The following is a 14,328-nucleotide window of genomic DNA, read 5'->3' as shown; positions in this document are numbered from 1 at the left end:
GGAGTATGACACTATCCCTCATAGTTATAACTGCCGAGTTGTGTGGCTCGGACGGTACGGAACAGCTCTGGTTTTCCGCACCCAAGTTGGCAGGTTCGATCATGGCTCAGTGGTATTCAAAGGTGCTCGAATACATCAGCCTCGTGCCAGTAGATTGTACTAAGACTTAAGAACTCCTACGGGACAAAAATCTGGTAATTCTGTATCTCCGTAAACCATTAAAGTAGATCACGGGATGTATTATTATTATTATTATTATTATTATTATTATTATTATTATTATTATTATTATTATAATATTACAGTTATGCAGAACTACTTGCCTACATGATGACTAACCATCGTCTATCTTCTACCTACGCATTCCTAGACTATTCTCTCCCATACGTAAGATCAGACAAAGAGAGCATGGGAGTTCTGCTCGGTTCATTCCTCAATGGGCCATTATTCTTCCGACCTAGACCTTGATGGTAAGCGAAAGTTCTCCATCTTCACGCACAGGGCAGGCACCTCCTATATAAAACCATCACCTTGCAGAACACACCTCATTCGACAAGCTGCCGTGACAATGGAACTGAAGGTATGTACAGAACACAGAGTCATAATAATTAACTTGTAGATTCCTTTAAAAATGTAAGGAATGCATATTCATGTCCTTACATCAACAACAAAAATAAAAACATTAATAGGTGTTCTTGCAAATACCATGCGTGGAATGTTTTATAATATTGAAACGACAGGAAGATGTAAATGAAGAATGGTATTTATAATATTTTATAATCCAACCTTTCTAGAGGAATTCCACTTATCCCAAGTATCAACTACCAAGGGGTTAACCTCGGACATTATTGTTTTAGTCATATTACATACATACATACATACCTATTCGCAATGTGTTTATGTTTATTACTACAAATACTATTTTCCCTAACAGACTTTAAAATTCACAAACAGCTAAATGAAACATGTATATTAATAGGATTATTTTTCACACTCTTCAGTTTTTAAATTAATGTATTAACTTTTGGCCTGATGTAGACTATCATCAGAACAGTATATGGAAAAACAAATTGCATGAGAGATAAACAAAACACTTATGACAATTTCTTTTTTATTATTATTAACAAATACATCGCAACTGGGTGGTAATGATCACTTACAGTAGTGTGATAATAAAGTAAAGTTAAAATATAATTACCCAACAACAACAACTAATACTACTACTACTACTACTACTGCTACTACTACCGGTACTACAAGAGTACAACAAGCAATTCCATGGAAAGCAAATATTACAAGAAATACTACTAGTTTAACATTCTAAATCCAGCATTATCGTATAAAATTTCATGCACAACTTAAGTATTTCCAGTGCTTAACACTACGGCTTACAAAACTATAGGTTGAGCTTACTACTGTTGTTGTTGTTGCTAGGTGTTTTACGTCGCACCGACACAGATAGGTCTTACGGCGACGATGGGACAGGAAAGGGCTAGGAGTGGGAAGGAAGCGGCCGTGGCCTTAATTAAGGTACAGCCCCAGCATTTGCCTGGTGTGAAAATGGGAAACCACGGAAAACCATTTTCAGGGCTGCCGACAGTGGGGTTCGAACCTACTATCTCCCGAATACTGGAATACTGGCCGCACTTAAGCGACTGCAGCTATCGAGCTCGGTGAGCTTACTACTAGCTTAACGTTACAAGTTATAATAAAGTAAGGTTAAAACATAATTACCGAACAACAACAACTACAACAACAAGCAATTCCATGGAAAGCAAATGTTACAAGAAATACTACTAGTTTAACTTTTTTTTTCTACTTGCTTTACGTTGCACCGACACAGATATGTCTTATGGCGACGATGGAATAGGAAAGGCCTAGGAAGTGGAAGGAAGCAGCCGTGGCCTTAATTAAGGTACAGCCCCGGCATTTGCCTGGTGTGAAAATTGGAAACCACGGAAAAGCATCTTCAGGGCTGCCGACAGTGGGGCTCAAACCCACTATCTCCCGATTACTGGATACTGGCCGCACTTAAGCGACTGCAGCTATCGAGCTCGGTAGTTTAACATTCTAAATCCAGCATCATCATATATAAATTCACACACAACTTAAGCATTTCCAGTGCTAAACACTACGGCTTACAGTACTATAGGTTGAGCTTACTACTAGCTTAACATTACACCGTCATATACAAATTCACACGTACCTTAAGTATTTCAAATTTTATTATTTTTATTCTTATTATTATTCTGCCGCTTTTCCCGCACCTTATGGGGTTGCGGGTGCGTTGTCGCACATGTGGATTTCTCCCTGTTTTACGGCTGTATTCCCTCCCTGACGCCAACTCTATGTGGAGGGATGTAATCAATATGTGATGTCTGAACATGAAGAGGGGAGTGTTGGGACATCTTCTGATGGGTCATAAGAATTAATCACGTGCGATTAAAAACCCCGATCCGGCCGGGAATCGAACCCGGGACACTCGTAACAGAAGGCATCGACATTGACCATTCAGCCAAGGAGTAGGACACTTACGACACTTAGGCGTAACACTACATCAATCACACATATTAGTTGTCTTCTTTTGCTACCATTTTGTGAATTGCACAGATTGTCTTCTTTGATAATATTACACCACACGCATTTGAAGATGCTTGGACAGACGATAGCATTTGGTAATTAGTTTAAGCGATAATCGGGGAGATCGTTCCTCTGCTTTTTTGTTGTTGATTTTGTAATGTTCAGACGAAAGGCGGAAAATACTTTATTGCAGTTTGTAGCTAGTAATGTGCGTAGGCCTATACTTATTGGGGGCTGTTCGTGTTAATTCCAATAAATTCTGGCTGTGGGCGAAATCTATTGCCCTGAAAAAAAACATGATCTGGGTTCTCAAACGATACACCGTCATTAATTACATTTTTAACTCATATCTTCCACTATTATAAAATAGTTTCCTGGTCAAAATGTTTTCACATTGCAACTCTCGTATTTCATCTGTTGAATGAATCAAAAGCCCAGTATCTATCCTCAAAATTAAATTTACTCTCCTCTTCTCATGAACATAACACACGATCGACTTCTACACTCTCAATAACTATGCATCGTTCATCATCGTATAACCGCGCCTTTCAAGTGTGTGGTGCAGAGCTATAGAATTCTCTTCCAGTCAGTGTTAAAAATTCCAACGCTTTAGCCTCTTTCAAGCGGTCTTGCCGAGATTACCTGTTAAATATATAACCAGCTTGTGTGAATGCAAGTATGAATGGAAGAATTAATGGTGTTAGGATTTTTTATTATTTCGTTATTCTGTTTTGAAGTTTAAATTAGTTATTATGTGGTTAAGTGTAAGAGAGGGCCGTGATCCCTAACTTCGCCACAAATTAAGGCATGAAATAAATAAATAAATAAATAAATATGAACACTCTGAACATATACTTTAACAAGGGTATGTGGTAACAATGCGCCGTAAAGATGTTGATAATGCTTTAGACAAAGTATGTTCTTAGAAAAGCTGTATTTATAATAATAAGAGGAAGATCTTTTTATGCATTCACACATCTTCATTACTGTTTAGCCTTTCCGCGTTCAGTCTGCAAGCTTCTTTGATTTTACTAAACTCCGCCACAATCCTCTATTTATAACTAGTCCTGTGGTCATGTTTAGTTGTATACCTCTTATCTTTAAATCGTTAGAAACTGAGTCTAACCATCGTCGTCTTGGTTGTCCTCTACTTCTGTTACACTCCATGACCGAGTCCATTATTATCTTCGATAATCTATCTTTCTCCATTGGCATACATGACCCCACCACTGAAGCCGGTTTATGCGTGCAGCTTCAACAGTTAATTCCCAACTCAGCCTTTATCTCCTCATTCCAAGTACCCTCTTGTCATTGTTCCCACCTGTTTGTACAGCGATCATTCTCGCTACTTTCATGTATGTTACTTATAATTTATGGGTAAGATATCCTGAGCCCACCCAGCTTTCACTCACGTAAAGCAAAGTTGGTCTGAAAACAGACCGGTGTAAAAATAGTACTGCACGTAAGCTGACGTCTTTCTTACAGAATACTATTGATCGTAACTGCGAGCTAACTGCATCGGCTTTGCTGCACCTTGATTCAATCCCAGTTACTATACTACCATCCTGGGAGAATACACATCCTAAATACTTGAAATGATCTATCTGTTCCAGCTTTGTATTCCCAACCTGTCATTCACTTCTCTTGGGTTTCTAACCTACTGACGTCACTTTAGTCTTGGAAAGGCTATTTTTCATATCACACTCACTGCACCTATTTTCAATTTCCAAGATATTAGACTGCAGGCTTACAGCACAATTTGCCATTAAGACCAAGTCGTCCGCATGGGCCAAACTTTATATCTTTCAGCAGATGAACCATGTAAACTATGAGCAGCCTTGTCTAACCCCTTAAGTAACTTGAACGAAGAACTCATTCAACCATCAATTCTCACTGCAGCACGATTGTCAACATGAATGCCCTTGATTACTTCCAATAATCTAGCCTTAATCCCATAGTCCTCCAGTAAGTTCAGCGTATTTTATATTCATGAATATTCACTACTATTGAATATTTGTGTTTATAATATAATACTTCCCAAATCAAGGGTTGCTGTTATTTCTGAAAATGTACAACACTCCAAAGTGACTTACAAATGTATAAACTTGGATAAATGATACTTGCAAATAGTAAGGAGAGTACCATAGGCATATTGTACAAAAAAGGAGGAAGGTGATGAGAACATGCTGTATTTCGACTTATACAAACTAGAAATAAAAAAGAAAAGACAATTCAATATGTATGTTGGGTATTCAGCCCGAAGACTAGTTTGAACCTCCACAACTCCACCAACAGCTGCCATAGATAGCCTAGACGTCACTGAAGAGGCATACTAGGGAAATGAGGAGTGAGGAGGTTTCTCGTTGCTTTCCTCACCGAGCCAGAAGTTGGTGTTCCATAACAGTCTGCCAAACCCACTGAAATGCAGGCACCAACCGACCCTATAAGCGACATTTTCACACCATTCATAACAGAGACTGGCTGCATAAGGAATGGTATAACTAGCATCGCTCATACCTCGGTCATTTTCATATTGTCGAAGCCAAGGATGAAACTGAGACAAGTCAATGAAAGTAACAAATTTATTCTGGCCCATACCAGAATACAGAGTGCAATGTACACACTACATCTCCCCAGCAAAGGCATAGATAATTCAAATCACGAAACATTATTGTTCTATTATTACCTACTCCTCATCAATATTCCTCGCTAAACAATAAGTTATGGCATGTTACAATTTAGTTGCATGAAACAAGATGATACTGTATTTAGGGGCCTACTTCTACTTCTGCATGTGCTTTGTACCATCAATTCCTCGTTCACTATCTACCAGTCATGAAATTTAATGACGTTTGACTTCAACTGATTTTTACATTTTGTACTCAGCAAAATTGAATGGATGAAAACCATAACGGTATAAGTGACATTTTTTTTAAAAAAAATGAGTTAATTGCATGATGTAACTCCGGGAGAATGTATCTTTTCACCAGCAAAGAGATACAAGTGATAGCAGTAATATTCTGCGCTCTAGTGATGGATGGTATAACTACAAATAGCATGTTTTATATGAATGTTAAGATGTTTAAATGCCTTTTTCTCTGAATGACCAAAATGCTACTTATACCGTTATGGTTTTTATCCACTTCAATTAATCATATATTTTATCACACAAAATAAAATTATTCACACAAATTATTTCCTTAATAACTATTAGAGCAATCTGAAACTCGTAATAAGATATTTGCTTTCGTCAGAGGTAGCATTAATACTGGATGATGGCTTTTGGAATTTATGACTTCTATTATCTAACACATACAACATCGGAAAATACAGAATACTAAAGTAATAATATTTGAATTATTCAACAAGTAGGTTTACTTCTATATCTACAAATACATTAACAGCTAATAAAGTTCAAACACCAGGACAAACGCATATCAATATTTTCTAAACATAATGATGGGAACAATAGCATTCAGCAGCAAAATCAAAAACTACCGTTTGAACCACTTGTTCGTTATTTTCAGTCTTGGATACACAGAAAATTCGTTTAATGATCAGATGCGTCATAGCCGGGTTGCACCGACACTGGTTTGACATGCATTGCATTGCATGTAAGCTTTGGTAATGCATTCTTTCTGATTATATAAGACATGTTTGCGAAATTAATAACTAGTTTGATAGAAGGCAGTTTGGGTTTAGGAAAGGTTATTCCACTGAAGACCAACTTGTAGGATTCCAGCAAGATATACCAGATATCCTGGATTCAGGAGGTCAATTGGACTGTATCGCGATTGACCTGTCTAAGGCATTTGATAGGGTAGATCATGGGAGACTACTGGCAAAAATGAGTGCAATTGGCTTGACAAAAGAGTGACTAAATGGGTGGCTCTGTTTCTAGAAAATAAAACTCAGAGAATTAGAGTAGGTGAAGCTTTATCTGGCCCTGTAATAATTAAGAGGGGAATTCCTCAAGGCATATTATTGGACCTTTATGTTTTCTTATATATATCAATGATATGTGTAAAGAAGCGGAATCAGAGATAAGGCTTTTTGCAGATGATGTTATTCTTACAGAGTAATAAATAAGTTACAAGATTGTGAGCAACTGCAAAAATTACCTCGATAATGTTGTGAGATGGACAGTAGTCAATGGTATGATGATAAACGGGGTTAAAAGTAAGATTTTGAGTTTCACAAATAGGAAAAGTCCTCTCAGTTTTAATTACTGCGTTGATGGGGTGAAAGTTCCTTTTGGGGATCATTGTAAATACCTAGGTCTTAATATAAGGAAAGATCTTCATTGGGGTAATCATATAAATATGATTGTAAATAAAGGATACAGATCTCTGCACATGGTTATGATGGTATTTAGGGGTTGTAGTAAGGATGTAAAGGAGGGAGCATATTTGTCCCTGGTGAGATCCCAACTAAAGTATGGTTCCAGTGTATGGGACCCTCACCAGGATTACTTGATTCAGGAACTGGAAAAAATCCAAAGAAAAGCAGCTCGATTTGTTCTGGGTGATTTCCGACAAAAGAGTAGCGTTACAAAAATGTTGCAAAGGTTGGGCTGGGAAGACTTGGGAGAAAGGAGACGAGCTACTCGACTAAGTGGTATGTTCTGAGCTGTCAGTGGAGAGATGGGGTGGGAGGATATCAGTAGACGAATAAATTTGAGTGGTGTCTTTAAAAGTAGGAAAGATCACAATATGAAGATAAATTTGTAATTCAAGAAGACAAATTGGGGCAAGTATTCGTTTATTGGAAGGGGAGTTAGGGATTGGAATAACTTAACAAGGGAGATGTTCAACCAATTTTCAATTTCTTTGCAATCATTTAAGAAAAGGCTAGGAAAACAACAGATAGGGAATCTGCCACCTGGGTGACTGCCCTAAATGCAGATCAGTAGTGACTGATTGTGACTGATGGTTTCCCACCAACGTGGCCAATGTGAATAGAATTTTCAAATTGAAAATGACAGAATAAGCTCCAAGGGAACTCTCGTAGGTCTCCTATTCTTATTTCATTTTACAGTGAATTGAAGTCTATGTCCAACACAAAACGTACAAAATAGCCAGATAATTCACACTTAACTTCATAAACTGAGGTAGGTAAACTGACACCAACTACAGGATACCCACAAGAATTCGGCGGCCATTTTATTAGTTTTCCTTCACATTCATAGATAGCAACTGACATAGAAGGCCATCCTACAATTTAAGTGACATTGGCAAACAGCACTTTGTAGAAATTCGAGAATTGCATTCGAAACTATAATAAAATACCATGAAGAATACCACTTCTCTTCTTCGTTCTACCAAAGTACTAAAAGGAAATCATGCCAGTGCTTCACGCACTGTTTCTATTATTATTATTATTATTATTATTATTATTATTATTATTATTATTATTATTATTATTATTATTATTATTATTATTATTATATCATCAATACTTTGACAGAATTTAAAATAATTAGTCTAACTCCTTGTTTATTATCAGCATAGCTCTTTGTTGCAACCAAGTTAATTATTTTCAATGTTTGCAGTACTTGAGGTTAAGCAATGTAGCCGATATTATTTTAATGTACTTAGTTACTGTTATAATGTTCAAGTTTCTTTTCAGATTTCTAACTTCATTAAATATAATATGTTGTTTCATCAGTACAGTATAAATACTTAAGAATTAAGTTTAAGTATTATTTTTTTCCTGTAATAAATGTTCTGAATATTGCATTCCATGTAGATCAGGTGTTTCCAATTGGAGGCCCGCGATTTTTTTTTAAAGGAATATGAAAAAAGATTACGAAAAATATTTCATAGCTCGTCCAAAATATGTATTAGTTTTCGTACCCATTACAGACTCGAGTGAGAACTATTTAATTCCTTAACATTATCTCATGTTTTATGTATTAACATTACCTAATTAGATTACATATTATTGTTTAATTTAAATCCGAAATTTGGTGGAAAGTGAGTCCTCACATGTTAAACATTGACCATTATAAAAATTGCTATGCGATCCATCCCAAATCTTGACCTTCATTGCCAACCTAAGCCATGGAAATTTTATGCACACAATGAATACCAAAAAATATTTTCATTTCCATTCATGTAGGAGGTGGTTTCAGTTTTTCATTCTTTTCTTGTTGGTAGACTGGCTGGTACACAATGCTGCATTTTCGAAGATATTTTTAGGGAAGTATTCTTGAAAGTACACTGCTGGGATTTCAGCCTCTTGAACTGAATATCAATCTCTCACGAGGTCGATCTTTGGACTTGGACCAGACAGAAAAGATGAACAATTTTAAACTGCTATCCAGCGAAAATTTAGACTAAAAATGACTTCAGTGTTTGGGAGTGCATACGTATGTGAAAGTGTTTTATTCTTTCTATGAAATTCGTTAGTAATGAGTACAGAAGTCGACTTTCAGATTCTTACTTGCTCCACCTTATGAGATTAGCAACAGCAAAGCTGGAGGTAGACATTCTTTCATTGGTAGATGCAGCTGATCGACCACAATACTACCATTAAATTATCCTTTTTGATTGTTTTGATTATATTATTATTTTCAGTTTGTCCTTAGGTTGTTTTTTTTTTTTTTTTTTTGCCATCTGTAAATTATTAATTCATAAAAACTTATATTTTTGATTGCTCTTCTTCAACATTCAATAATTTTTCTTGGCATAATAGTGTTTGTTTATTTTAAATTCCACTCTTTTATGCAACTGTAAAACAGTGTTTTAAGCAACTAAAATTGCTAAGCCTTCGTTTCAGTTAAGCTACGCACTAATATCTTGCCCAGTTATTTCGATCAATATCGACCCCAACTAGTTTAGAGTGTTACATTCACATTAATAAAAACTAGGTTTCATTTCATGGAGTCATAACAAAGATGAACTAACGATGAATTAATAGAGACCAGTGGCGGCGCGTGACTTTCCTCACTGGGGGTTCAACAGAAGGAAGAATTCTTGTGCCGCCGCCCCCCCCCCCCCTTTTCGCCCCCACATACTACCTCTCCGATTTTGGTCCAAGTCCCTTCGCTTTCATCACTCACAAAAAATAAACAGGGAAAACAAAACATCCTGTTGGTAACTTCGCACCCACACATCCACTCGATTCTTTTGCATAGGGCCTATATCCATTCTCAATTTACGCACGATTTCTTTACTTTTAATCTGCCTCGTTATATCAAGATCAGGCAGTGGGCGGCCGGCATTCTTAATCTCGAGTTTGCGCTCAAGAGAGAGAGAAGAAAATTTTGTCTTTCTAGGTATCTGGACACTGTCCATACTCATTTCGAAGCTCCTTACCTTTCCCGAGAACAAAGATTGTGGACGCAACCACAATGCACAAAAACACACACACGGACATAAGATCGTACAATAATATAACGAATTATGATAAATACTCCAAAGTTTTATAAACACTAGTATCACACAGAAGGAAACTTTAGGGATGTGTGTTCGCACTGTTGACAACGTTGGTAACTTAATTTTACGAACTCGTGTGGGCTAGGCAGTTAGCATTTTCATTGGTATTATCTTCCCGCTATTTTTCGCCTCGATGATTTTTAAGTTAAGTTTCTCTCCAAGAAGTAATTACTCCAAAGAAGGCAAATAAATAGGTGTTCAGTAAGTATTAGTAATATTTTTGGGACAAAATATCAATCGGAATTTGGCACTTTTGGTAGTAATGATGCTTTCCAACACTAGTGTTAACTATATGTACTATTCTTTTCTGCCGTAGTTAAATTCCTGTAAGGGCAACAGATGGCAGGCATGTACTAGTTTTCTAACCCCAACAACACGACTTACGATTACGAAGACGGTGAGAGAGAGTGGCATATTGCGCATGCGTAAATCACGGATATTCGTTTCTGCGATATCCTGGTCTTGTCTACGTGTTGGTCGGCATCTCCCCGCACCTCACCACACCCTTCGCCCTGGTACGGACGGAGATGTGGCCTTGCATCGGGGGTGCATTCTAGACAAGTATCCAGCCAGGACTTCGCGCGGCTCGCTTGAATTGAAAGTCAGTACGAGTATATTACGGATAGATGAGCTTAGCAAAGGCTTCGAAATTGACAAAGCAGTTGTAAAAATTAAGTAGTTAAGTACAATGTGATATAAACTGGAGGTTCACTGCTCCATTGCGCTATACCAGAAACCGCCACTGATAGAGAGATCTAATGGACCTGGATTCGATTTCAATAGCTACTCTTCCTATGATAATGACGATGAGTTCAATGCTGTGCGATTGGAACACGCCTCAGTTGTTTGGAATTTATGAGTGCCTGAAAACGAGATAATCTCTGTTAGTAGAATTATTTATTTTACGACAAAATCCCAGGCTTCGACGTCGTTCCAGGCCGATGGAAATTGAAGGGACTTTACACATGCTATTATTATTATTATTATTATTATTATTATTATTATTATTATTATTATTATTATTATTATTATTATTATTATTATTATTATTATTATCAAGTAATGTAAGCAAACCTGAGGGCTCTCCGATACCACTTATAGAATTGTGATCGCCTTATTCGCTTTAGAATTAAATACGTGCAGTTATGATCTTTAAAAAATGGATAAGGATTATTTCAGAATGTTGCCTACACAGAGTTAGTATCTTTGTTAAGTCTGACAGTGTCGACAACTTACCTACTTAAATTCTTCATGGATACATTTTTAGTAGTGCAAAACTGTGAGCATCTAATGATTAACTCCCAAGAGTTCAGATTCTAGATCTCACTACGATAATTTGAGATCATTTATTAACACTATGGCTCGTGTATTAATCTAGCAGATCACATTCCCGCTCCAAATTATCTCTGTATATTCCAATACTACTTTCTCAGTCAGTTTCAGATTATATTTTGCAATGCAATTTATTTGCACTTGGCGTGTTAGATTAGTAATATTGTCTTCAGATTAATACTAAGGTACGTTAGTTCAAATCTTGATCAATGTACTCGATATTTCGGTATGAAAAGCGATGTCCCTGTGGTTGAGATTCCATAAAAAGGACTAGTTTTAGTGGTTCATGCTCACATTGTAATAGTAAGAATTATATTCTTCTAGTTGCAGTATATTAAAGTATGACTTTTGATCATTGTTTCAGGTTTTGATATTAGCGACTTTACTGTCAGTAGTCAATGCTGGCTTCCTAGGATCAACAGTTGGCTACACAGCTGCTCCTAGCGTGGGTTTCGCTGGTTCGCCCATCGTAGTACAACATGCACAGCAGCAGAACAACAATTCTTCTGAATCTGACAAGCATGATACTGTGTTGCTGGATGCCGTAACACTTCATGAAGCTAAAGCTATCGCCCACGCAGTACCGTTACATGCTACAGTCTACCATGATGGTCTAGGCGGTCCTGCGTTGGTAACTAAGACAGCAGTAGCTGCTCCTGTTGTCGCTAAGGCAGTCACTCCCGCCTTCACTCCAGCCCTCGGTCCCTATGGAGCCTACTACGCCACAGGATTCCCAGGAGCTCCAATTGTCGCTAAAGGCATCGCACCCCAATACATCACCAAAACACCCCTTGGTGTTGCCTACGGTGCCCCGTACTCTACATCAGTCATCACCAAGACGCCACTGGGAGTGGCATACGCTTCACCATACGCTTCACCCTACCCTGCACCGTACCCTGGACCAATTCTAGCTAAAAATCCATTGGGAGTAGCTTATGCATCAGCACCTGGAGTTCCTCATATCACTTTTGATGGATATGGCTTCCAGTATGCATACTGAAGACATGATACACTGAATGTCTATTAATTATATTTTATGTATTTATTATGTAAATAAAATGAATATTTTCTCTGCTCTAAAATTGTCCTTCTATCTCTACGATCGAAATTCAAACATTGCAACGCGCGAACACTAGCGATCTTCTCCCATAAAGCCTCGCAATAAACACGTCTTCTCAATCACCCGCCAATCTCTGAGTCAGCACACACGACCGACAGAAATTACTTTCAAGTGATATCATCTAGCAAATTAAGAATTAAATTTTCACATACATACTTTTGTCTCGGTTCGATTCACAGCTTTGTCATGGAAGATTTATATCCTAGAATGAAGGCTGGAACAGAGTGCACTCGTCCTCAGGAGAAAGTCTGGGAGGAGTGGGTTACAATCTCTCTTCTACTCGTCACAGAACTGATTTTTCCGCTTAAACTACAGGTACACTTCCTGTTACAAGGAAAAGATCAGTTGCATTAGGGAGATGGTGGGTTCGATCCCCACTGTCAGCAGCTCTTAAGATGGTTTTTCGTGGTTTCCCATTTTTACATCCGACGAATGCTGAGACTGTGCCTTAATTAGGGCCACGGTCACTTCTTTCCCAATCCTAGCACTTTCCTATCCCATAAGACCTGTGTTGACACAAAATAGTGATCACCTGAAAATGAATATTTCCGAGTACAAATAAGACCGAACGGAAGGAGTACATTATTATAGATATTTCAGGACTAATTTACGTAGGCTACCTATGTAGTATATATCTACAGTTTGCCAATAAAAACTGTACATAGGCCTATATGCTTTTAGAACGAGTTTAATTGAGAACAGTCGCTAGAAATTGTCCAAAATGCCGATTGTCACTTTTCTACTATAATAGCACTAGTACACAACTTTACTGGCATTTGTGTACTGGATAAAAAGTATATTACAAAGTGCTATGAGAAATTATTTATTTCGAACGACCATACGAAGGGACGAGGTATACAGATGGTACACGATAATAATTATGACCTTTTTCAAATTATTATTGATTTTATATTCCACTAAATAATTTCGTGGTTTTCACAGAGAGCAAGGTGCCGGATATTTTGTACCGAAGGTGTTGTTTTACGTGCCGGTAAATCTACTGCCATGAGGTTGGCGTATTTGAGCACTTTCAAATATCAGATGTCTGAGCTGGGATCGAAACCGCCAACTTGAGCTCAAAGAGTCAGCACTCTACCATCTGAGCTATTCATCCCGGTTCCAGTGTACGAGCTCGGTCAGGAAGTATACCTAACATTTAGACCAAAGCCATTAACTTCCCAAGTCTAGCCTTAGTCAGTTACAAATAGACACACAAATATAAATGTCACAGCCACACGAACTATTAGAGAGTCTCAACAGACAAGAAGTACACAGGGCTATCAACAGCGATATTCCAAGGAGTAGAATTGCAACTATCACCACTTGAGCAAGAGTCGGCAAAGAAGAGATGTGGGAAAATATATAGCATATATATATATATATATATATATATATAGCTGATGTACCCGTGCTTCGTTACGGAATTCTAGTGTACACGTTGTGAGCAGGATTGTATTAAATTGCATAGCTCTTAACGTTACCCTAGAAGTGCGATGGGGAAGTCACCAAACATATTTTCTGACATGAAGACTGAGTTAGGGAAATTTTACTGTAATGGTAGACCCGCTTGCATACCACCAGTCACAATCAGATTGGGGAGTTTTCATTATAATGGTAGACACTCACTCTCCACCTGCCTTTTTACATTATCAGAAAGACTGCCTTAGTGGTTTTCCCAACTGAAATGAATGACGTCAGTAGGAATGGTGCGATTAAAAGCAATGCTTTCATATGAAATACTGGATCAAATGAAACACCACACATTTTCTCTCTTTTAACGAACAGGACTACACTGCTGATCTAACAGTCCAAAGTTCCAAAACTGGAATGACCAAGCTGCAGACAGCCGTGATTCGT

General features: G+C 37.7%; 1 protein-coding gene across 1 annotated transcript; it reads left to right on the top strand.

The window, feature by feature from the left end:
- The first annotated feature begins 449 nt into the window (after positions 1-449).
- Positions 450-12,414, top strand: LOC137499698 (cuticle protein 76-like). Its single transcript, XM_068227128.1, has 2 exons — positions 450-580; positions 11,716-12,414. Exons 1-2 carry the CDS (start codon positions 569-571, stop codon positions 12,349-12,351), a joined length of 648 nt encoding a protein of 215 aa, XP_068083229.1. The 5' UTR covers positions 450-568; the 3' UTR covers positions 12,352-12,414.
- The last annotated feature ends 1,914 nt before the right edge of the window (positions 12,415-14,328 follow it).

This window comes from Anabrus simplex, chromosome 1, assembly GCF_040414725.1.
Source record: "Anabrus simplex isolate iqAnaSimp1 chromosome 1, ASM4041472v1, whole genome shotgun sequence".
Taxonomy (NCBI): Eukaryota; Metazoa; Arthropoda; class Insecta; order Orthoptera; family Tettigoniidae; genus Anabrus; species Anabrus simplex.
Note: the sequence above shows the minus strand (reverse complement) of the source record. Positions and strands in the feature narration are given on the sequence as shown.